Source organism: Dermacentor silvarum, chromosome 11, assembly GCF_013339745.2.
Source record: "Dermacentor silvarum isolate Dsil-2018 chromosome 11, BIME_Dsil_1.4, whole genome shotgun sequence".
Taxonomy (NCBI): domain Eukaryota; kingdom Metazoa; phylum Arthropoda; class Arachnida; order Ixodida; family Ixodidae; genus Dermacentor; species Dermacentor silvarum.
The window spans coordinates 93,546,483-93,572,388 of record NC_051164.1 but is presented as its reverse complement, the minus strand read 5'-3'; the positions used below and the strand labels follow the sequence as shown (position 1 = coordinate 93,572,388).

Sequence of the window (25,906 nt, the reverse complement as noted above, 5' to 3'; positions counted from 1 at the left end):
ACTTTTCATCTAATTATAATAATTGAGAAGTTTATTAATTAACGAAGACTAGTTATCTAATTAGACGGAACGCAAGAAATAATCTGAGTAACTCCGAGCGACGGCAAACGACATTACCTCGGTTCTGTCCAGCTATGTAGCATTTGCATAGCTTTAGCGTTTGGCCCAAGTTAAGTGAAACACCCTGTGTATAGAGCAAGGCCCTTGATCCCTGTTGAATGGCCACCGTATATATCGAACGTTCCACTGACCGTTGTAGCAGGCGGCGAGCTCGTTGGTGGCGGCGCCGGGTATCTCGAGGTAGGGGTTCTCGATGTGTGAAAGCGACGCCCTCGCGTGGTGGCTGATGCGGCACACGCTGTTGTCGGGGTCACCCAGGTCAAACGAGTGGCACCGGTAGGGCACGCTGAGGCAGAGCCGCCGGCAGTCCTCCAGGGTGGTCACGTTCTGGAACACGGCGTCCACCGTCTTCAGGATCTTGCCGCTCACCGTCCGGAACTCGCACAATCGCACGGACTCTGCAAAAATGTTGCCGAAAAAAAAAGAAAGAAAGAGAAAGCCGAGGAAATGGAAACGTTATTACACACATTCGTGTAACGTCGATCAGACGAAGAAGCAAAAAAAAAAAAAAAAAAAAATGGAGGACGCTTAAGCTTCGCCTTTCAGAGTGGAACGCGATGGCGTTCAAAGATCATTGGCTGCTTATCAGGCTCTTTTATCATCTACTCAAATCACAACCCGACGCTATCACGTCTGTAGGTTGTGGTTAAGTCGTATACTTAACAATTTTTCTGGCGGGTTTTACTTTGCGAAATCAAATTTTTGTTCACTAACGCCTTGCGCCACGCAAAGGGCCTGCCTGATCGGGGTGGTTCGGGATGATGTGGTTTTATTTCCGCCAACGACGCCGGCAAGCCCACGCTGACGACGACACTGATCCCGGATTTTCTGTGACACGGGTCCCTTAACGCTGTCGCGTTAAAAACACGACGAGAATGTACACCACCGACTGCTCCAGGCACATCATACATAGACAGCGCCTCGAGAAAGAGCTCTGTTGATTTGATTCACATCGTAATTTTTCACTTGACAACACGTTGGACCCAAGTGCGAGGGCTTAGGTCCATAGACTGTTTGTAGAGAATACACAAGCTTTAAGGAGAGTGCGAGAAAAAAAAAATAGATATGAAAGGCAAGGTGGTGAACGAGAGTAAGGGTCCACTTGGTCTTTAAGGAATAACATCTAAACGCTACTCAGAATCGCACGGACGAAACATATAATACTATTACAATACAAACACCTTAAGGAATGATATCTGTAGGCTACCTATGTGCTTGGAGTGCCCCCCGGCAAACCTTCCCGGTTTTAATGAAGAAATGTGCTCCTTTTTGTTCTCCTATATAGAAATGTCCTATAAGAAATGTTCTCCTGTATATATATATATATATATATATATATATATATATATATATATATATATATATATATATATACTGAATAAGTACAATTATTGTGGAGATATGGCGCGCCACCGGCTGAACTCTCGTTGGAAAGGGCGCGCGGTATTAAGCGCCCACTGCCCTCCCAGTGTTTGCATAGCTTCTCGCGTATACGCGATTACTCTTAAGGTTTAGACCTTGCATTTTCGCAAACTCCAAGATCAGGTGCCCTTGCGCCTGTGACAGGACGGAAGCGGGTCGACCGAGAAACGGTGCCTCCCGAAGCGGAACGTGATGCGCGCAGGCCTCGTCGGAACATCCCGATACTACCACGCCCAGATATATCGGCGCAACCAAATGATAACAAAAGCCAAGATAGCAAAAAAAAAAAAAAAAAAAAAAAGGACCATCACCGGCCGTGCACGGCCGCGTGACCCAGCAGCCATGTCTAGCACTTTTTTTCTTCTCTTTTATTTTTCTCTCCCACCGCGCGCAGCAAACAACGCAGCACCTTCAGTGATGTTCGAATTACAAGCCACTGAACCGTTCTTCAAACGTCAAGCATTTAACGCGCAGCCTCCCCGGTCGCACGCCCCACGCGTGTCATATGCGGGTTAACCCTTTATTGCGGTGCGTGACCGAGCCCGCCCACAAACGCTCGCCGGCCCCTTCTGGATCACCCAGTCCGTTACGGGGTAGCCCGTGTTGCGAGCAAGCCACGACGACAGCTTGAGTGACGCGGCCCGCAATCAGGACGTCGTGGAATGCTGCCGCATTCACTCGATTGTAAGATGCACCTGATTTTTTTCACGGCCAGAAAAAAAAAATAATGTCCAATTCCCTCGATTTCATTTCCTGACCGCTTACTGGATATCATTGTGAGGGAAGGAGAGAGATATATAGAGAGAGAGTACCCACCACGGTAGCTCAGTGGCTATGACCTCCTGCTATAGTATCTGGATCAGTTCATGCAAGGGACGCCAACACTAAGATGTCCATAACAAGGGCTCCATAAACACACCCTGTGGTTGTTGGAGTTGGCATCAATATGGGCGGAGCTCACGCACATCAGCGTAGGAAAAAAAATAACAAATCATCTCTCATCATTTCCAGACTAAATGTAACGCTAAGTAAGAATGCATACATCAAATATGTAAATTCTAACACGCACGTCCTTGCGAAAATTTTCACGAATTAAAGTGCCCGTTAAAATCGAGTAGATACGGCTATGCGTCGGCGATTCTTTGCTCTCTCTCTCTCTCTTGTGCTCGTTCGACGTCTGCGGTTACCCCTTGTAGTTGTTGTTGCTGCTGTTGTGCTTGATTGTGCGGTCTATGCCTTACACATCGTGCGCCAACGTCCATCCGATGCATGGAGCCGTCTCGCGACGTGTCGTAATAGGCTGGGAGGTCAGCGGGCGGATCGTGGCATGTCGGCCTATTCGCGTCAGATCACATCGATGGCACGGAAAGTCACGAAAGCCTTGTTGCACTACCTCAAGTCGACAGGTCTTGGCGACCGTCTGTAGACTTCGTGCGAAGTTTCAAATGTGCGCGAAACTGTGCTCTCTCTATTTCCTTTCTCTCTACTTTTCATCCCTATACCCCCTTTCCCCAGTGCAGGGTAGCAAACCGGACGTGCGTCTGGTTAACCTCCCTGCCTTTCCTCTCTTCTATTTCTCTCTCTCTCTCCTGCCGAAGAGCGCGAGCAAGCAAGCGAGCACGCATGCGTACTACGTACTCCTTCGTTCTGTCCATGCCTCGTCATGGCCCCTTCAGTCACGAATAATGATTATGATGATGATCATCATCGTCATCATCAGCCTATATTTATGTTCACTGCAGGACGAAGGCCTCTCCCTGCGATCTCCAATTACCCCTCCCCTGTCTTGCGCTATCTGATTACAACTTGCGCCTGCAAATTTCCTAACTTCATCACCTCACCTAGTTTTCTGCCGTCCTCGACTGCGCTTCCCTTCTCTTGGTATCCATTCTGTAACTCTAATGGTCCACCGGTTATCCATCCTACGCATTACATGGCCTGCCCAGCTCCATTTTCCCCGCTTAATGTTAACTACAATATCGGCTATCCCCGTTTGTTCTCTGATCCACACCGCTCTCTTCCTGTCTCTTAACGTTAGGCCTAACATTTTTCGTTCCATCGCTCTTTGTGCGGTCGTTAACGTGTTCTCGAGCTTCTTTGTTAACCTCCAGGTTTCTGCCCCATATGTTAGCAACGGTAGAATGCAATGGTTGTACACTTTTCTTTTCAACGACAGTGGTAAGCTCCCAGTCAGGATTTGGCAATGCCTGCCGTATGCACTCCAACCCAATTTTATTCTTCTGTAAATTTCTTTCTCATGATCAGGGTCCCCTGTGAGTAATTGACCTAGATTATGATCGACTGTCGATAAATGTATGAAATTTACATATTTTTTTGCCAAGGTGCTGCAGACTCCATCAAGAGCATCTCAAGGTGGTAGAAGGACTCTGCCTGCATTTTATGATGAGTCCCCATAATTACGGAGTGATTAAGTATCTAATTATGCACACTCAGTAATGATATGTTTCTTCATAAACAAGAATTCAATAATTGGCGCGAATTACTTGCGCAAGTTAATTATTGGTTGCAAGCATTACAATAAAAAAATTCTTTCGCAATTGCTACTGAAACGTCCCACGTCACACCTCCCGTCAAACACTGTAGTGCCTTCTCCAAAATGATATTCGGTAGCGATAGATCTCCCTCACAGGGAAGTGAAGGTACTTGAGGTAAGCAGAACGTTCAATTTAACCTAAGTTTAATTTTTGTGGTCTACTTCTTGCCACAACTGAACAGAAATGGCAAAAGTAAATCGCGCCCACAGATGTGTACATCGTGACTGAAGGGGATAGACATCCGTAGCGGAATCACCTGCATATATGCTGGATCATCACTGCAATATGGACTGGTTACAGAGACATAGTTCTGACCATTACGGACGTTTGTACACGACTTCCAAGGTCATGTAGACAACAAACAGATGGCTACAGACTTATATAGATGCCACTTAAATGCCTGCCATCATCCGCTGCGTTTGTATGTTGCTTAAACATAAAATATTAGAGTTAGTTGACAAGTGTGGGCCACTATACCGAATGATAAAACTAACGCTTGGTTTACTAAATACCTTCGATCACTACGAAATATAAAAAAAAAACGCTTGTACTATACCACGAGACGTATCAATACTGCTTCTTATTGGAATAAATACAAGGAGTGCCTACAAACCTATATTGTAAAGCCTTAGGCGCAGCCAAAAAGAAATATTATTCTCAGGAGTTGCGCTCACTTATCAGCAATTTTCAAAAAAAAAAATTCTGGGAAGTAATTTGCCTCAATAATTCTACTAAATACATTGCAATACACGATGCAAAAAAAAAAAAAACTTTGCTTTCTGATGAAGTTTGGTCTGTTACTTTGAAAGCGTATTTGAAACACAGGAAGATTGTTCCAATGTGGCGTTTTTTCAAGAGCAAAACTTCGCCTTCGTGGAAACCTGATTACCAGTCTTAAAGCTTCTGCTTCATCCGGTATCGATAACGTAAAGTCAAAAAATGCTAAAGAATACTACAATTATTTCCAGTCGCATCCTGTGTCTCATTTTTAACAAATCGTTATCATCTGGTGAACGACCCTCTGAACGGGAAGATCGCTAAGGTCGGTCCCCTTTTCCAAATTTGGTGACAGGCCCTCACCTGGTAATTATCGACCTATTTCACTAACATGCATATGATGCAAACTACTTGATCATATAAGAGCTTCAAATATCTACGGTAACCTTGAATCCAATACCTTTTTCGTCTCTAATCAGCATGGTTTCAGGAAAGGCTACTCGTGTGATACACAGTTACTTGAATTCATGACTGCCCTTCCCTTTAACATGAACGCTAACGATCAAACTGACTGCCTCTTTCTTGATTTCTCTAAAGTTTTCGATACTGTACCTCATTGCCGTTCGATTTCCAAATTGTCTGCCCTTTGTTTTCGATACTGTACCTCATTGCCGTTCGATTTCCAAATTGTCTGCCCTTTGTTTAGATTCATTAATACCACCTCGGCTTCGTAACTTCCTGTCTTTTCGTCAGTAATTTGCATCCGTCATTAACATGTCGTCTAACCTTTGCGACGTCACGTCCGCGGTGTCCCCCAAGGCAGTGTCCTCGGTCCAGTACTGTTTTTAATGTACAATAATGACTTGCCCACTAACATATCATCCTCAGTTAGGTTGCTCGCTGATCGACTTCGTTATGTGACCGACTTCGTAAAACAACGTCAATTATTAGGTCGTCTGTAGATTTCTCGTAGATATTTCTGTTCTACGGACTTGTCTTATCTTGCTCTAAATGTAGAAAATGGGTAAGAAGGCCTTTTCTTTTCTTTTCTTTTTTCTTTTTTTTAGGGCCGGCTATTCCGAAAAGGCAAATACACGATGTTGTCTTTGTGTTTTAAAAATTGTTGTGACAAGGACGACGACAACGACGATACTGCTGCCATAACAATATCTGTCAGAATTGCTGGCAATTGCTGTTATAGTTTCTAATTGTCGGGATAATTGCTCGGATAATCGCGATAACTGCTGTCTCGAGAGCTGGCAACAGTTGCCGTCACAAAACGACGCCTGTGCCACAGTTCCAGGTGGTGCCTTAAACATTATTGAACATACGCGAATACCGCTTCCTCAGACAACTTTGCGAGAATTGTATTTGCACCTTCGAACTTTCTTTTTTTGTGCGTTCAGTCGTGTCGTGCATTGTTCTTTTTAACTTATTATGCCTTTCCTCCATGGACCTCGTGTCCACAGTATACATTAAACAAATAAATAAACATTGTCCGTCAATAAGACGTCCGGCCACTGCAAAAGTTACCCCCCCCCCCCCCCCCTCCTTCCACATTTCACTGCACGTCGCGCCATAACGGCTTTTAGGGGTCGCTCGACTCCGTATCATTTCAGATGCAAGCCGCGTGAAAACAGGAACCCCGCACAGTGTCACCCCAGCAAGAAAAAAAAAAAAAAGAAAAAGAAAAAAGGAGTCTCAACGAGAGGGAAACGATAGCGTGTAAGACAAAAATGTGACCAGTGAAATTTATACACGAAGCAACGGCCCCGCCGGTTTTCCCGTTTATCGGGTGCACGTGTTGTGCGTGACAGACGGCTAGTGAGAGTGCAGATATGCAAAGCAAAGTTTCCATTGCCGCTATTCTGCCCCCAACCGGCTTTCACTTATTCTCTCGCCGCAAGAAATCACCACAGGGTGCAAAAAAGGAGTGGGGGGGTTATCTGTTTCCGCAATCCTGGGGGCAGAAGACCGTGAATGTTATTGGCTCTGCGAGAAAACAGGATTTAAATGGGGGAAAAAAAGAAGAATGAAATGAAAAGGCGGCTTATACCGTAGTTCGTTAAGGAAGAAAAACACGGAGAGGCTGGAAGCTGCCTACGCGAGGGCACCCAGGAAAGTGTCATGGAATCGATAAGAACCGGGGATGTCCCGCTCTCGCAAAGCCAACGTGCACCGCGCGGCACACACGTATTGAAGGTGTTGCCTTCAGAGAGCGCCTTCGGGGATTGAAGCGTGATGGTATTTAATCTAGTGCGCAGCACAAGATAAACGAGAAATAATGAACTTCTCGCGCCGAAAGGTTGAGGTACATAGAGGAAAAGCTAGGAGTGAATCAGAGAAACAACGTCAGAAGAAGAAGACAAGAAAGAAAGAAAGAAAGAAAGAAAGAAGAAGAAAGAAAGAAAGAAAAGAAGGAAAGAAGTGTGACTAAGACTCCGGAAAAGCCGTCGACGTCTGTTTTACAACCTTGCCTCGTTCGGCTCCGCTCCGGGAGAAAGTTTAGTGAACTGCTCCGGAGATACGGAAAACGCGAGCCTAGCCAAGCCGGCGAGCGAACGCGCTCGTGACATCTGCGCTTCTCCGCGGCCGCGGCCAGGGCCGTTTTAAAACTTTCACCCGCGCTTTGCCCGATAAGTGCGTGAACCCTTCGAGCATGGCAAGCGAAAAAAGTAAGAACAGAGCGTCCAGATTTGTCGCCACTCGCCGCTTCCATATCTCTATAGCGAAAGTCTCGGAAAGTGTACACATGTACGTGATCCTGTCGGTAGTTCGACAGTGCGTGCTCTTCGAAACAAACTTAAAAAAAAAGGGGGCCGCCAGAAAAGACGCAACAGGTCGTGGAACCCGCTAGCGTGCGAGGACCGAAAACCGTCAGCGGGCCGCGGAAGCTTACGTACGACCCTCGTACGTCTATCTCTTTCTTTTTGTTGGTTCCTCTGTATCTTACTTATCATCTGGCGGGCGACCTCTACTACTTGCGGCTGCTGCTATTGCAGCGTCAACTCGCGGTGTGTGTCACGCCGGATAATCCCCACCACGTCCTGCGTCGCTGGCCGTTAGACGCGGGCGAAAGCCGCCAATGAAAGTATATGGAGGCACAGAGAGAGAGAGATAGATAGAGAGAGAGAGAGAGAGAGAGATTCAGCGTCGTTCGTTTTCGAAAACATGCCAACCGGATTTGGCCGTCGCTCTTCCGGCTGCTTATGTAGGAGCACCTAACAACAGCGCCATACGCTATGCCAGCTTAAAACCACGCTCTCACTCTCGTTATAGGCGCACCAGGCGTGCTTCCGCATTGCGGCAGTCGCACGCCTTGACAAGGGAATGAGTTTGGTACAATACGTGAAACTGGGGTCGTTACAGGCGTAGCTAGGCGACTTAACAGTATAGAGATCGAGGTTGCAACGAAGAAAGAGAACGCCAAAAGGAGAGGTAGGCAAGAATGCTAGACTGGAATAGATGTCGTAAAACCTGATCAGTTCAAGCAGGCTCCGTGACCATTTGTCGCCGCCCAGTTCCCAAGGAGATGCAATTAAAGTCATCAAAAATAACCGCCATCGTCAACAATCGTGATCGTCGTCGTCGTTGATGTAGTGCACAGACTTACAATGGCATAGTAGAGATAGCCGGAATGCTAGATAGATTATAACAGATATATAGTAAAACACAGTTAGCACATGCCGGCTACGTGACCATTTGTCATGGCCCTAAGTCAAAGGGGATGCCACCAGTGATCAGTATCATAAATGGTGTCGTCACAGGCATAAGTAACTTTCCAAGATGGAGACAGACGAAATGCTAGATTGCAAACTATACACAGAGTAAGGCTTATTAGTTCACACAGGCTCGGTGTCGCCACCCTGATTCATAGGTGATGGCATGGGCAATCACCATCGGTGCAACTCTCGTTTCAAGGAGGATGCTCATATCATTCTCTTTTGAGAAGGAAGGAAGCAGGAAATGCTGGACGAAGGAATAAAATAAAAGAAAGAAGGAAGAAGCAAGCTGAAAATTGGAGGCAGGGAGCTATAACGTGAAAACTAAACCAACAAAGCAAGGCAGTAGCAATAAGAAAATTAATAAAACAAGAAGGAAAGAGAAAGCCTAACGAATTCACGAAGAATCAAATGTACTTAAATGACGGTAAATCCGAACAAAATGACACCGAAATCGTAAACAGGAAATATTTAGAGAGCGAACGAAGAAGGAACACGAAAGAGGGAGGCAGAAATAATTGAGTAAAATGCAAATGATGAAGGAAATGAAGAATAAAAGTATACGAATGTAAGGACAGGGACTCAATAAATATAGTACGAAAATAAGCGAGATGGGGCTTCCAGATCGCCCGAATCCCGCCTGCGATCTCTTTCCTTCGTTTCCGACGGTTCGCCGCCTCAACTTGCGAATGTCGCCGGACGCGAGGGACAGTTTTTTTTTTTCCCCTTCTTTCCGGTTGGAGTGGAACGAACCGCAGATCGAGTCACTGAACGGAGATGTTCGATTCCGCGTATCTATAGCTGGAAGCTTGCCGCGGCAGAGACCAACATCCGGGGGTACGGAGGGGGGGGGGGGGGGGGGGGGAGTAGCAACGAACTACCTGCTTTGTCATTCGCAGCGCGTGGAGTGTATACCTAACTTAATTGACAGACACATCGCACGCGGACTATACGGCTACTAGTGAGCAAGAAAAAAAAAAAAGAGCCCGTCGTCTCACAGATCGTACAATGATACTTTTCAATACAAATAGACTATAGCCGGTCTCTAACGATGAACAGTGTGGCACATCATCGAAATCTGTACAAATAAGCGTGATCCGAGTGAACCAACAAACAAGGAAACAAAGGAGCCGACGGAACTAACAAACTTTCTAAACAATATTTACACGATGGACGCGTTCCCTAGACCCTGCCTTGCGCTGTGGGAAGGCAACCAATCTAGCGTTTACATCGCACGCGTTGGCAACACTGTGACACAAAGACGTCGCACGTTCTCATAGCTGAAATGAGTAGGAGTCAATCGAACGTGTATCTATACCGTGGCACTTGAGTCGGAAATCCGGTGGCTAGTTCAACGGGTTGTTGCCCGACGCCGTCTCCTCTGCCTTGACTCCATATGCAAACGTATTTGCTGGATCAGTGCAATCTCGGGCAAGTGAAAGTTACACCGCTCCCTATACCTATGCATCCACCGGCCGGGCGCCGCCTCCGGAAATTAATATAAACCCTAGGAGTGTATCTGAGATCTCATTTACCGCAGTGAAATTACACGTTTTGTCTTGTTGCTGATCGGATGATATATAGTCGAATCCCTAAAGAGGCGTCGCCAACGCCGGTGGTGTCTTGCACTACCGCCAGTAGCGGACGGCGTGTATTTGTCCTTCCCTGTCTCTTCAATTGGTGCGAATATACTGTTTTGTTTTGTACTGGTAACAATGCCATCATCGCAGTGTTTATGTCCGCTGCAGGCCGAAGATCCTTCCCAGAGATCTCCAGCTACAGATGCACAACGTCAGGAGACTTCATCCTCTGTCTGAAAATAGCTTTATCTTATCGTTCCATCTAATCACGTGCTGCCCTCGACTGTATTCACCAACGCTCCCGTCACTGACTTAAGCTCGTCGCGATACTTTGCTCCCATGCTCCTTACGATGGAAAAGACGCGAATCCATGTGAAGGAACGACCAGAGAGGAAACAGCCCATACGTACCCCATACTCTGAGCCCTTTCTCATGCGTACAACTCATGACGTGCAGCTCGCCAGTACTCTCTTAAGATAAAAAAAATTGCGTTCTTTGGGGCTTACGATGTCCACAACCAACAATCTACCAGAAAAAAATGTCACCCTTTGGGGCGTATCTTTGTCCCGCCGGAATAATCGTCACCTACCTTGCGCGCTTTTCGTTTCTTTAACTCTGCGCGCCCGCTAACTCCAGGTCCCGAACGACATGCGCATATAAGCGTTAAATAGCGTTCCTGACGGGAAAGTAGCGAGCGCAAATTGTTAAATGAAGTATAAGTTCGCGCAGTGCTGACAACCGTTACAGTTTGGGCGGCAAGATAAGCCCCCAAAGGGTGCAAGTAGTTATTCAGGGTGCGGGCGCAGAAGCCCCCAACTCGCGGGTAAACCGAAACGCCAGAGACGGTGACTCACCGTCGACGCAGTTGCTCTCCAAGGTACTCGTTGGTCTCTCCCGAGGGCACAAAGTACCGGTCCCCGACCACCGAATGCCGGTCCATGTCGCTGATCGCGCACTCGCCCGTCGACGGGTCGAAGTTGGCCGAGCGGCACTGGAACTCGGTCTCGTCCAGGCACAGGTCCATGCACTCCTCGCGAGCCACGGCGTGCAGGCGCTTTCTCGCCAAATCTCGCAGGGTGTAACCCGTGACGCGCTCGAAGGCCCAGTCGCGACTGCAGCGACGTTTCCCTGCGGAAGAGAAAAGCGCGCAACGATGAGACACGGCTCTACACAGTTTAAGGGTGTAAACCTACACCAATACACATCGAGGGTATATATTTTTTTTTTTTTTGCATCGTAAGGTACGATCCTGACACCTTTAGATGTGTTAACCTACAATCCTGTGCCGTTGGGTTACAGCGGGAGCATTTGGTACTATTCTACACCTTTAAGAGTAGAAAATGCTATAACTGAAGCGGGTGTAGTTCTGCACTATTAGGTGGATCATTAGTATTGGACACAATTTTACACTTCTTAAACGTATAATTATACACCTTTGGGAGTGTACACCTGCACCAATATGAGTCAAAAAGATAATTCTGCATCTTAATGTATAATTCGGAACTTTTTGAGCTGTTAACCTACTCCATTATGGATTTAGGGTATCGGTCTGCGCTGTTTTGTACAGGGGGGGGGGGGGGGGGGCGGATACTATCACAGAACTTGCGGGGAGTGGGAGGGGGGCACCACATTTCCGGTGGCCCCCCGCGGCTACGCCATGCACTGACCCCCCCAAACAAACTGCCCTGTAACAGTTTCGAGACGATCCACTAACCCGCCTTTCCAGTCCAAAGGACTCATACAAATTTCGCACCCGCCTCCATTCAAGGACCACCAACACTTCACTTCCTTTAACAACCGGAGCTCTTTGACCGGCTGGAGAAAAAAAAAAAAAGGGGGGGGGGGGGTCTGGCTCCTTTGATATAAAAGCCTCCGAAGTCTTCTACAAAAGCAATTCACCTCTGCAATCAGGGAGGCGATGAACGGCCTCTTTTCTTCCGTGTGCCTTCAGGCGAAACGATGACGACAGACTCCTCATGTGAGAAGATCCCATAGGAATGAAGCGTCTATACCGGCGGTGGTAAAAGAGTCCTGCTCTTGCGAGGTTAGCGAGCCACGGTTGGGTAACTTTTCTATGCACGATGGGGGAGCGCAGGATGAAAATCTTGAGGTACTCAAAAGCAGGGGGGTGGCTACGGGCTCGCTTTCTGTGGAAGAAGATAGGTTGCGCCTACGGCGCTAACTTGCCGCGAGCGCATTTATGCGAGGCCAGCTCGCTGCCGCGGCTAATAAACCCACTCCGGTCTGCGCTTTCCGGGCAGCTGAGACAGAAGCGGTCGTCTTAAACTTATTATTTAAGAGTGCTGAGTAACCAGCGAGATGACGTTGGCTTATTTTCTTCGCAGTCCCAAAGGTGGTGGTGGAAGCTAAAGGACCGGTTTCCATGAAAGTCGCGACGTTACTTTAGATTAGTTAAAGTTGACGCTGAACTCATTTTATGGGCAGCCTTGTCTGGCGGTACAAGACCCATTCGGCTTTTCGTGCTCTAATAGGCTGCCGAGATTGCAACCGTCAATTCAAGATTATCATTTGAGAACGCTGGGTGATTAGCTGGCCTAGATAAACGTCATTTGCGAAACCGTAGATGTTTCCTTTCAGGCGATTATGGAGTAAGGAATTTCTGGAACGACTGTCCAGGCCTGGGGTGTAATTACTGAAGCTTTATCGCTGTTTCGCCAGTCCCGGTGTAATTACAGATATTTTACAGGTGCGGGAAAGTAAATCATATACATTTCTCTGAAGGGACGAAAGCGAACGCAGTGAAAAAAAGGTTGAGTGCGCTCGAACCTTAAAACAATGGAGCGATATGGATAGTCGTTATTAAAGAAAACGCCTGGAACAACGACAAAAACAGGAACGGCTCCTACAGCACCTCTGCTTACACTGCTATTACGAGTATGTGACCTCTAAGGTATACTACTTAAGAGGCTACTACTACGATTACTACATGCAATGAGAATAGTGTGCACGGCTATTTTCGTCCAGTCCTCATCATCCTAATTTTGAATATTCATGCTGTTAATTCTATTAAGTTACTACACCTCTCATTACCGCACTTACAAAACTACTATACTGAAACGGTATACTACTACTACTACTACTACTACTACTACTACTACTACTACTACTACAGTAAAACCCGGATATATCGAACCTGAAAGGGGATCCCAAGAAGTTCAATATATAGGTAATTCGATATATAAAATACATATTTTATGCAAAAATTTTGAAGGAGATTTTACAGCTGTTCATTATACACAATAACTCGTTATATGTGGGTTCGATATATCCGCGTTCGATTGTACTACTACTAACACTACTACTACTACTCACTACTACTACTAACTATTAATTACCATTACTACTACTATTACTACTACTACTACCACTACTACTGCTAATACTACTACTACTGCTACTACTACTACTACTACTACTACTACTACTACTACTACTACTACTACTACTACTACTGTTTGATGCCTTTTAACGCTGATAGCAGACTCTACTCTACTCTACTAGACTTGTAGTAACAGTATAGCAGAGTAGCAGTGTAGAAGCAACAGAATGCTTTTCACTGTCGATCCTGCGCCAACTCACCGAAGAGGCATATCTTCTGCGCGTAGAGTGTGAACACGGGAAACTGCGAGACCGCCAAAGACGCCGGCCGCTCGGTGGCGCTCGAGGTGAAGAGTACGCACAGGCCGGTCTCGAAGTTCACCGACTGGCACGACGCGTTGCGGCGACAGTGCTCCAGGCAGTCGGTCAGCTGCAGCGTGCCGGGCTTCAGCTCGATCGTGTCCGACGGCGCGCTGTAGACGTAGCCCGTGACAAGCTCGAACGTCAGTCGGCCGTTGGGGCAACCGCCGCCCGACGCTGCGTTGAAGACAAACGGCACAGGATGAGTGACCGTGCAGAGCGAAAGGTCACTCGCGACGACGACGACACAGATCTTACTGTATGCAAAAAGAAAACTGTCTCAAAGGGAAACTGAACTTCCTTCCTGCCTAGTGGTTAGCTTAGGAGCAGGTGGTTACGGCTTACTGTATGTGTTTTATCAATGGGTTAATCCCGACGGTTCATCAAAGTCTTTCTCAAATGTATTGGTGACGTCTTTGTGTTTCTTTCAACGCTCAAGCCATCGCTGATGATGATAGTTTCGGCGCACCTAGGACGGGCGGATTTTGGTTTCGCCTAGCCATATACAGCTTAGCTGTAAAAAATCCTGTCTCACAGGGAAATTGAACTTCCTTCCCTAGTGGTTAGCCTAGTGGTTAGCTTAGGAGCGAGTGGTTACGGAACTGAAGCGGTAAGATGATTGCGCGTTTTAAGTAGAGTTACTGCATAGACTGACGGGAACGTTAGCTTTACGTAGTTTTACATGTAACGTGGCGTCATCTGTATTGATTTGCGCATTACTTCAAATTATTTATTCACACACACCCATAAAAGCTACATGGGCAGGGGAGAGGGGAGGGGGGGGCAGTGATGAAACTTGTCACATGAAAGGATTTGCAATAATACATTTTAACATTAGGTCACACATTAGGGTGCACCGCCACCTGTTGCGTCCTAACACCTGCTGCATCCCAAACTGGATTAGTCATGCGCCATTTCAGAACAACATCTTTCTAACCGGTCAAAAGCTCTTGAATCTACTCAGCATCACCCAACAATGTTTATTTACTCGGAACTTTTTGCTATGTCTAGTGAGCCAAATTATGTGATTATTAACCACTCCTTCTCACGCCGATTCCTTGTCTGCATTATTTGCAATAAATAAATAAATAAATAAATAAATAAATAAATAAATAAATAAATAAATAAATAAATAAATAAATAAATAAATAAATAAATAAATAAATAAATAAATAAAATGCTGGAACTTAGATCAAGGGCGAACATTACGATCCTGAAATTCGAGCTTGAAACATGCCATTACCTATTTCACAAAACTGTATCATTCATGTGGGTGCGTGTGTGCTGTTAAGCGTTTATCACTGTATAAACATCACCCAGCACCCTGGAGCAGCATGGCAGGCCAACAGCGAGGCTAACATCTACAGCGTATCATAAAAGCTTGTATCTCTCTCCTCTCTCTCTGTATCATTGATAGCTTGGTCGTCCAGTCATCAACCCAGCTCATCGCCAGTTCCTGTCGCAACAAGCCACTCCAGAGCTCTTTACACCGGCGTACTGGCATTACGTGCCATTTTCAATCCTTGATTGTTTCACAGCATTTCAGTTTCCAAAGTAACACTGGGCCTATGAGAGACGGTGTTGTAGTGGGCGGATCTGGATGAATTTTTTTTTCTTTTTGCATTCTGCACTCATCGGAACGGAGCTGCCGCGATCGGGTATTGAACCCACGGCCTCGCGACAGAACGCCACATAGCCACTCAGCCACCATAGCCGCGGGTAATCTTCTATCCTCCGTACAAACGGCGAAGGATTAAAACGACATTCCATCCGACTTTCTGCTGCACTCTCATCTTACCACTCTTTATAGGAAAAAAAAAAAAAAAAATCAACCAGCGCAAAGACCCCTCATGTAATACTTCGTTAACTGAGGGGTTCTTTGAGGTACCAATGAATAAAGAAATTTAACGGTCCTTGGTCGTCGAAGGCCAGACAGTAAACAGTTTCGTATACGCAGGAAGAAACAACGCGATCGCGGATGCATCCTCCAATAGCATCCCCGCCTCTCCAAAACATCCACTCCTGGACGTTGACCGTCTCCCGACGAACGCCCGCTTAAAAAAAAGGGGTAAGGATTGCTCCCCGAAGCAGTTGCAGATAGAACAACAAAAGAAGAAAAGAACCGAAGAATTATTATTATTATTTATTATTTGATTTGAAAACATATACACAGGAAAGAGAAAGCGAGAAGCAAAGGCTGGCAACTGCCACCAGAAGGGGCACAACGCCTGCCTACTCTTCGGAAAGGACGAGAAAAGAAAAGAGAGCGAGAAAGAAACAACGACAGAAAGAAAGGGTGTCGGGGCGGAGAAAGCAAGGCGATGGACAACAGAGGGGTTGAACAGGGCGACACGCGCACCTGTAAGCGTTCCAAAACGGCGTTCCTCGCATGTCGTTGCCTCCCGCGAAGAGCAGCAGCCTCGCTGGCGCTACTATTGTCGCCGGAATTCCCACCGCGGAATGGGGTGGACGCCGAAGTCGTCGAGTGTCTCGCCCAGGAGCCGTGGTGTGGCTTTCGTTTATGGCTGCGTCGTGATAGTCCGAGTACAACGCACCCCATTCCCAACAACAGCAGCAGCTTCCGTTCAAGGCCTGCCACCCCCCCCCCCCCTCCCCCCCGACTTATGGTGCAGTAACACGCATCGCCGAACACGCGACTCGTGACTGAAGAGTTGAGACATTGACTGTTCATTTCACTTAGGCCTAGCGCGCGCTGGGTATGTACTACAGGGAGGCGTCCGCTCGCCAACCACTCCCGAAGATACCATCGCGAGAGCGAGCGCTTGTTGTTCGGTAGTCTAATGGACTCCCTCGTGTGGCGTTGACCCGATCGAAAAGAAGGATCCCCACCGTCGCATTGTGTTCGGTTTTGCGTGAGCGTCGGAGCGTTTGATGCTACGGCAAAGAAAGAAAGAAAAAAAAAGAAAAACAGCTGTTCGCGTTTTGTTCGAGATCGCGCACCCCGCATGCTCGAGACACGGCGAGGAAGCGTAGAACTAACGCGCGGCTCTTGTGATCCCAGAGTCAAGAAATCTCCCGGGATTCCCCAACAACGTGACGACGAAGCGCTAAGCTCGCACTGCAGTGACAATGCCCCTAATGGACACGCCATTTTCTTTTTCTTTTCCTTTTTGTTATTATTCAGCATATTAGAGCTCATGGGTATACCCAGACAGAGACATGCTGCAGCGGTTACGGAGCTCTGCTATTACGAAAGTGAATAATGACGCTTTGTACCTCGGCACGTGAAATAACCGTTCATTAGAGCCAGCGGATACGTAACGTGGACAGGGCATTCAACGTATTTTTATTTTTTTATTCCCTTGCCCGCAAGGTGACATTCTTCAAAGACAATGGCGCTGCTAGAAAAATCAAATGTATTGCAGCAATCGAAGCAATTTGAACATTTGCAGTGTGTTATGTAAAGATGAATTTAGACAGCGTATAGATAGTCTGTGTAGATTTTATGTAGTCTGCTTTGCCTCATTGAAGATTGGTCTTTTAAAGCCGTACAAAACATATCGTCTGTCTACAGACTAAAGTTGCTGACAGGTCCGTACTTCCTTTGGTATATTGTGGTCCCAAAATTTCTAAGCGACTTGTGTGCAGAAACACCAGTGACGAAAGTGGACAAAAAGGAGTAAGGCAGCTACGAAAAGTCCACAAACTTTCCGTGGATATCTATGGGCTATAGCAAATTATCTATAGCCTGCTATACAAAGTTTTGTACGGCTTCGCCCAGAATGCCACATTTAAGTATATTCCCAATCTCACCTCCAGGTGCAGAGCTGGTTCGCATTTATGAACTAAAAAATGCAAACATTTGCTTACAAAGTTTTCATTTGCAGCATCACGCTCGCTTTCTGCAATACATATAAAACACGGATACTCTGTGCGATTTTCCTAATTGACGTCGGGCTACCTGACCTTATGATGGTTTTATATAACCTGGGCAACTGATACGTGATCCGTGTATATAATCCAATATTCAAGGAGTCCCCAAGGCTCGAGCGACTCGCCTGAACATGCGCGCGAGAGCCGTCTCGCTTACGCCGGTCGACTTAACCACCCGTAAAGTGCAAATACGCCTCAGTTACGGCATGCGTAAACGAGTTTCTGTCAGATAGGCCTAGGCGTGGGAGAGGTACAACCACTTGGCGTTAGATAACAGCGCGGCCGTATACATCGCAAAATGGGAACGAAATAAGGAAGAGAAATGGACCGCAACCCTCGAAAGCTTAACGGTGGAGAGCCGTTCACTAGTAGAATTGCGTATGCATACGTGTTTGAACACGTGTTTTGCCAGTCAGGGTGTTCGTTTGCGATTGTGTTTGTATGTGTGCGGGTTCGTGAGTGGGGTGTGTGGAGAAATGGTGTGAGGGGGGAGGGTTCACGTCGCTTGAGTTCATGTCGCAGGGCCGCGGCTCTGATCAAAAAGCTACATGTCATTTCGGGCTTCCGCTGTGAGGAAGAAAGAATAAAAAGGGCCTTTTCTATGCATTCCTTCCTGACTCGGCGTTGAAGCGCATTCAAAAGGAGACCCGACGCCGCGTTTTTCGAGGCTTCGGCGGTGGCGCGCTCTGGCAGCGGAAACGAGCGGAGCGGCACGACTTCCGTCACGGTCGCTGAACACGACAACCATCACGCAGTTGGTCGCCGTCGCTGTTTACTTTATGCGAAAAGAAAATTTTTGTTTGATGAACAGACGATACTGGAGCTTGGCGCATCGAAAGAAAGAAAGAAATACGACGGAAGGCGGGACGAAAGGTTCCGGACGATTTCCCTGAATCGATGTGCTTTTCAAACTAAACATTTTTTTTTCTTTTTTTACAGCTTCCACGTGCACACGCCTATATCACCGAAGCCAGGCGTCGACCCAAAATACTCCTTTCATGGCTGACCTTCGTGGAATGGAGGAAATGACGCTGGTATAGGGCGTTCGAAAACTTGAAGGGGTTCCCGTGTAAAGTAACGAAGATAAAAAAAGAAAATCGTTTTATTTTCCGCCCTATACCCACGGAGTATCTTTTCGAGCTATATTGACCGTATATAGAACACAGAATGTGTCATCTAGAAAGAATGAAGAAACGATAAAGACCGTGCACTTCCCTTGTTATTATTCGCGGACTACCCATTTAAGAATATTCGGAGCGTCTCTATATAGAAAGCAGTGTCAAGTACAACGAATGAAGATAACATGACGGTGGTGTATTTTCCGGCCTCTATTTCGCTGACTATACCTTAAGAATGTGTAGGTGTCTATAGACCGTAAAAGATCATGTATAAGATCGAAAAAAAAAGAGGCGATCTTTCGATTTTCCGGCCTATAACTCGTGCGCCATTCCGTACGAAGATACACGTGATAAGAAAAAACGGAGTGAGGGCTGCCAGGCTGAACTATGTTGGCAACCTTGCACAGGCGAAAACGATGAGAACACGCAAACTGTCTATCGGCCACCGACTGCCATGTAAACTGTTTACATACTTACGGTCCTTGCAGCAGCCGACAACGGTCAGATCGAAGGCTCCCGCTCATTAACTCCATGTACACCAGAGAAGGCTACGGCTTTTGCCGGTCCTTTAAGGAACGTCAAGTATAGATAGCTAAGATAAAGGGTGAGAATTTACTCATCCTGCACCCGTCATGGTGGGCTTTGGAGTGGCGCTGCTAACCCCGAGGGCGCGGGATCGAATCCCAACCGCGGCGGCCGCATTTCGATGGTGGCGAATTGCAAAAACGTCCGTGTACGGTGAATTGGGCGCACCTTAAGGAATCCCAGGTGGTCCAAATGCATCCGGAGTCCCTCACTACGGCGTGCGTCATAATCACGTCATGGTTTTGGCACGTAAAATCCTATCCTGCAGCAGATAACGTATCCGTGATACTTCGAATACACAGGCGTCGCGCGCCAGGAGATTGGGCGATCCTTTCTTCTGGCAACCGTTCCGTTATATATCTTCCGCAACCAGCCGCACTTATACTGTACCATGCGGGATTTGTGATCACTGAGAAAAGACAACGGAGCGATCAGCGATGATGTCGCAAGCTCGTGGTGATACAGGCCGCAGAAGTGCAGTTGAAATGTGGGAATAACGGTTTCTGTAATATAGAAAAAAAATGACTTGCGTGCTCAGTTGCATCCAAAGTATCCACGCACGAAGGTAGAAATCAAGTGTTTTATTTCAACCCACGCAGGCTTATTATTATTATTTTCTCTCTCTTTCTTTCTCTCCACCATCTGCTTGCCATTTTTATGAGCAGACGGCATGTTCACGTATGCGTATGACGCGACTTAAATTTGCAGGACATCAATGTGTGTTCGCCTTCCTCAGTGACTATAGCGCCGAGCGCTAGCACGCACAAAACATAACGATAGCAACGTAACTGGACGTTTTTAGACAGCAACTGCATCGATTGGTAAGCAATCAAACTATACCATAAGTGTGGGTTAAGAACGTAACCCTTTGTTGGACGAACTCGTGCCCATGGAAACAAGCAAGACTTGAACCACGAACCAAAACCATAGCGGGGAGCCCAGTCGTTGGGCGTCGAATCTGAACCCACGCGCCAAGTGTGTCCGCTCTTCACACGTGACTCATCCTGCGCGCACACCAGCACAATCACTGGTTCTCGAGTAAATTCGAGTACCTACGACACTGTTCGCGTCGCACGTGCGCTATCTTATCAAACAAGGCTCTTTGTCTACAGAATTGGCAACAATTTTACAGAAATTTCGGGTACAGTAGGCGTGCCTCACGCCGAGCGATAACATTGTAAGAGTGGGGATCCCGCGAAAAATGGTCAGCAGCAAAGAGCTACACAGCATCACAACATTCATGCTAGCATATCTTCTCGCTCTGCTCGCTTCGGGAATTAACAAATGTTTCACGTTAGCGAATCCCAGGTGGTGAAAATAAAGCTGGAGCCCCCCCCCCTCCCCCTTACTACGGCGGGACTCATAATCCTGTCGTTTTTGACGCATAAAACACCAGAATGGAATTCATTTCAAGAGTGGCAAAACGAAAACTTGCATTTGGGTAATCTTCTTACCCTTTCCTATCTCTCTCTCCAAGCATCAGGCGCGGCACACCCGACCGTTCTTTCCGAGTTTTCCGCTTCCTGTGCGACATGCTACTCATATTTTGTTTCGTCTTCTATACTGCGATGCCTGTAGCTCCTATACGGAAAAGTTGACGCAGTGTGACGTCATTCCCACATACCGGCTCCTCCACCCCGTACTTCAGCCTACAAATTTTCGGTTTCTTTCTATTCGAAGAAATAACAAAGAACGTGATATCAAAAGCCCGAAGCGTCGAAGGCAGCCCTGCCCTCGTATCCTGGTTCACTCAGGAAGATCCTCCACGCCCGCCCAGAAACTTTCGCTTCGCCCACAGCGCGTGAGATGCGAAAGCATCCCCAGAACAAACCAGACAAACACAAAAAGAGCGAGAAACAAGCAGAAGAAAACAGAACGATGAAACGAGAGAAAGGAAGAAACAAAAGAATGGCGATGCAAACGCCTGCTTCTCCAGGAATCCCGGCTCCAGACCTAGAACCACCCCCCAACAGCTCTGCCAGTTTATGCGCACGGATCCCCATTCTTCAAGGCCTCATTTGTTCGGTCAATGTTCACCACGAACGAGCTTTTTCTCGCCTAACGCTCACTCCCGAAGCTCCGTAGAAACAACGGCACTGTAACAATGAACGCACAAAACAAACAGAGCTATGGTGTGACGTGTGACGCGAACCAGAATTATAACCCAACAAGTGCGCGGCTTCATGCCGGTAGGTATACCGCATTTTGACCGGTATACCACCCCGGCAAACAAAACACGTTGGGACGGACGAGTGCTTGTATACATCTTACCCTGTTCGCATTACTGGTTGGTTTAGGTAAGGTTACACCGCAATGAGTTTTGAAACCGAAGACCATTGAAATGCGCGTCACTAATTAGCTCCTTTGTGCGAGATTGCGGAAGGGCGATGTTGGGGCTCACGGATTTCAATAATCTTTGATTTCAATGGTCACTGAAAGTGCGCGAATGACTGCGGTATTATGTTAGGCTAAGTAATGGTTGGATAGGGTGGGTATTGGGTGGAAAAATGCTAAATTTAGAAACACTTTCTCCCTGCTACTCTGTTCAATTTGTGGCTGATGATCATAAATATCCAGTTCCTAATCATACGCGACAAGTGCTAGACCCTGCTAACGTGACCACCAAGGTGTTGCGAATAATGAAATGATTACTAACAAGAAATTAAACGTATTAAAAGACCAGTCAAGACGATAACAATAGCACAGAACGCAGAGTAAGCAAAAGGAAAAGGTCACCAGCTTCAAAGGCGCGCGCGCTGCTAATAGAGGGAGAGGTGTAGGCTACGACCGAAATACATTCGGCATTTCCTTTGGGTCATAAAATACCAAATCAACATTGTTCCGCGCCTGCAAGTAACGCGAAAAGCAAATTCGACGCACTAAAATCCGGGAAAATAAACCTCGGTGTTACATGCTGAATATTACGGTATCTTCTCAGTGCTGTACATACGAAAACAAAAAAGAAATGCATAGCCACCGAGTACAGCACGTAAAGCTCAAAAGAAACAGCGCAAGACGCGGCAAAGCAAATGGCGGCAGCTAGTATAGGTTCGTGGTGTCTATCAAACAGTACAGAACAAACACGCAAATAAAACGAGCAAAATGAAAAAACAAAACAAAAACAAACGCACTAAAGTCTGTCGACTCGCGTGATTGCCTGAAAAACTTGCAACGCGATGTGTGGCCACGAGCGAGATAGAAGCATTTTTCACGATTCCAGGTGAAACAACTTAGAAGGAAAAAAAAGAAAAAAAAAAAAAGAGAAAAGAAACTGCGTACGACGCTCGCCGGTGCCTTCTGCTGTGTGGGTTTCCGTAGCAGACGACGAGTCATTGATCCGAGAGAAGTGTGTATAGCCTAGATGCGAGCGTTAAAGGATACAGAAAGGGGGGAACAGACCGCCTAGCTGTGACGGGGGGGTCTACGGGGCAGGAGGGAGGGTAGATATAATGCGGTTTTGTCTTGCGAGCGGGTGCGACGAGCTCAGCTTAGCAGCCGGCCGACCGGGCGGCCTACCGCGGGTGAAATATACGACGTCGCTTTTCGAGCAATTTGTTTGCGCTCGCCGACGGGGTGGTATAGGCGTGCGCATTGGCGGTGGCGGTAACCACTTTCGCTTTCCTACGCCAGCGAAGACGAGGAGCTTAACCTCGCCGAGTTGACGATTTCGAAAGAAAGAACAACATACAATGGATAAATAAAAGCTTAAAGCCCCGGAAGGGAAGAGGATGAGGGGAGGAGAAGGGTTGGTCGCCTCGTCTTGTGGGAAGCCGCGAGCGCTGCCGATGATGAGCATTGTACAATGTACGATGCGCCATGGCGCAACTTGTCCCAAGAAGCAAGTTCCGTTGGCCCGGGAGAAGGCCTATGAACCTCCCTGGGCGATCAGGCACGAATTGAAATGTTGGCTCCTGGGCTTGGTATGCTGCAGTTGTATCTTTCGGGCTGGGCGAGGTTGTCAAACACTCACGGGAAACTATGCTGCCCCTATTCATCGAGTGTGACGTTAAACGTCTTTAAATTCGGTCAGCATAGAGGGTCGCTTGCTAAACCCGCTTGTAACAAAGATATGTAATGCTGTCATCGCTTATCTCTTTTCAATCGTACTCCCCACGCGCATTGCGATGGTATCGTGTCGAGAAACGAAGTCATTATTCGAATCTTGCATAGGAGGCGTGCGCAGATGGCGCTTTTGTCGCGCCCCACGTGACGCAGTCTGAGCTAAATTTAAGCTCTCGCCCGGCGTCCAGGGAGGCATCGCTCACCTGTGCGTTTGTTAATGCTAGCGGGATGCTCGCGTTTGAGAGAGCTGACTTCAGCCATAGTATGGCTGAACTAATACTATGGCTATTATACATACTATAACATTATACATACTCATCATCAACTGCGCGAGTTATAACGCTGTAGTGAACAGTGGTTAAGCTGAACTTCAATTACGGCCAATCGCAGTTCTTAAAGCGAAACTTCCCACAGAGCTTTACCGGCGCATAGCACGCCGCGCGCTATAGGAAATTGCCGCGGCATTTATGTATAGACTACGCCGGCTGAAGAAAAAAAAAGAAAGAAAGAAGCAGCGTGGAAAATGAAAACGTGCCATAATATAGAAGCCGCATGGGTTATACTCACTTTCAGAAAACAAACAAAGCTAAAATATGAAAGTAATAATATACGGACTCGGTCACTTTCACTGTCTGGCCCGCAATGGTGTTTCCAGGTTAATGCGTCTGCACGTGACTGCGCTGTAGACTAGTTTCAAGGTGTCAACAGTCACGTTCAACGCCTAAAGATGTCAAAACAACAAAAATGCGCGAGAAAAGAAGGCGGGGGGGAGGGGGGGGGGAGTATGCAGGCACCTGTAGTCCACAAGGGGGGCATCGGTACGGATAGCTATATCTCGCCGCATATGCGAAGGCATTCCCGACCGCACACCCTCAAACGACGCGTTCGGACCATAAGGACACACCCCCAACACGCCTTCGTGTCCGGGTGCATCCTGCTGTAGCGAACTCAGCAAAAAATATTACCGACAGAAAGTACACAGAAACGAAACAAGCAAACGAAACTGCGTGAAGAATGCTTCGAATTCGTAGTAGCGTTGGCTTCGTGCCCCAGTGAAAATTCGTGCGAAGGTAAAGAAAAATGCCGAGCGAAAGTTCCTGGCGATGGCTTTCAGTCTGATGCAAAAAAATAAACATAAAAACAAATAGACGCGAGGACATTGCGCTACCTCATCACCACCTCGGCGAACAACGCCGTGAGGGAGTTAGTAGACGGCACAATAACCCAGAAGGGGGTCATAAAAGAGAATAACGTGGCCAACGCCTTCGACGCCATTTTCGGGTGGTCGTTAGCGGACGCATTAGTACTCTGACCCACGTCGAAACCCGGTTTGTCGCTACAGCTGAAGTCATACCACGTGGCTTTCTTTGTCCTGAAAATTGTCTGTGCTATGCCCTCTTCGCTCCCCCCCCCCCCTTTTTTTTTTACTTAGGTATTTTTGTTCCACCGAAATGCGTACCAGCTTGTAGAACTATTATCTCTCCCTGTACTTTCCATGTCCGACGTCCCCTTCCTGCCTACAAGATAAACAACGCAAAAACCATGCGCTTCTCAGAACTCCGGCTTCACATGGCCTCGTTGCATAACGATGTTGACATATCTTCTCAGTTAGTGGTTAGCCTGATGTCCTACAATCACCATAAATTCCTCAGCATATACACGAACTATATTAAAAGAAATCTATTGAGAACGCCTGTTACGCGCAATAGCATTGGTTGGTGTTCAATGTGCAATAGCTGTGAAGCCGGTTTGAAGACAGAAGACGTGGCTCAATCTCAAATCTATAATCAGAAGCCTGAATCAAGTCATCGTTACAAAGGCAAGCGACCCTGGAAGCACAGCAACAAATTATTCCACAAACAAAAAGTCTCCGGTCTAGTTGTGACCACCAAGGGTACTTTGACGTACACCCGTGAGCAAAAGTATACGGACCAGGGATTGCGCGATAAAATAGATTTTTGCAACTGCCTGCGAATGCAACTTGACATTGCGAACTGCAGTTCAAACTTGGCATTGCGAACTTTCAAGTGTACTCGTAAATTTCAGTTTAAGCATGTTAATTACGAAGAAATTCAGTTTTTTTTTTCGGCAACCCTGTGGTCCGTATACTTTTCCTCACGGGTGTACATCTATATATAAGTGCACATGCATTTTTGAATTTCGGGCCCGTCAAAATGCGGTTTACCTGTATACACCGCATCTGTGCTTCATTCCTGTGTACTTAACATATCAAACAAAACAGAAAAAAAAGAAAAACAAAGTAAGAAGTTTTTTTCTGTGCTTTCGCTTGGGAGAAACTGTTTTTCAATGTGTGTATGGTTTGTCGCACACATGGCTGCACAGTTCTTCGAAACGACGCCTCGAAAGGGCGCTCCTTCGCTTCTTCACCGGCCATTTTCTTGACGACTACGGCCGCCCAAGACCACCGCGTC

At 47.0% G+C, this 25,906-nt stretch overlaps 1 protein-coding gene across 2 annotated transcripts in view; it reads right to left on the bottom strand.

The window, feature by feature from the left end:
* Positions 1–257: 257 nt before the first annotated feature.
* LOC119432743 (uncharacterized) overlaps positions 258–25,906 on the bottom strand; it is a 218,015-nt gene continuing 192,366 nt past the window's right edge. For both annotated transcript variants that reach the window (XM_049658608.1, XM_037699900.2), the window contains exons 2-4: positions 13,717–13,992; positions 10,971–11,244; positions 258–518 (exon numbers count right to left, since the gene is read on the bottom strand). In XM_049658608.1, coding sequence (XP_049514565.1) covers positions 380–518; positions 10,971–11,244; positions 13,717–13,992 — 689 coding nt within the window. In that variant the 3' untranslated portion in view covers positions 258–379. The remainder of the gene's footprint in view (positions 519–10,970; positions 11,245–13,716; positions 13,993–25,906) is intronic.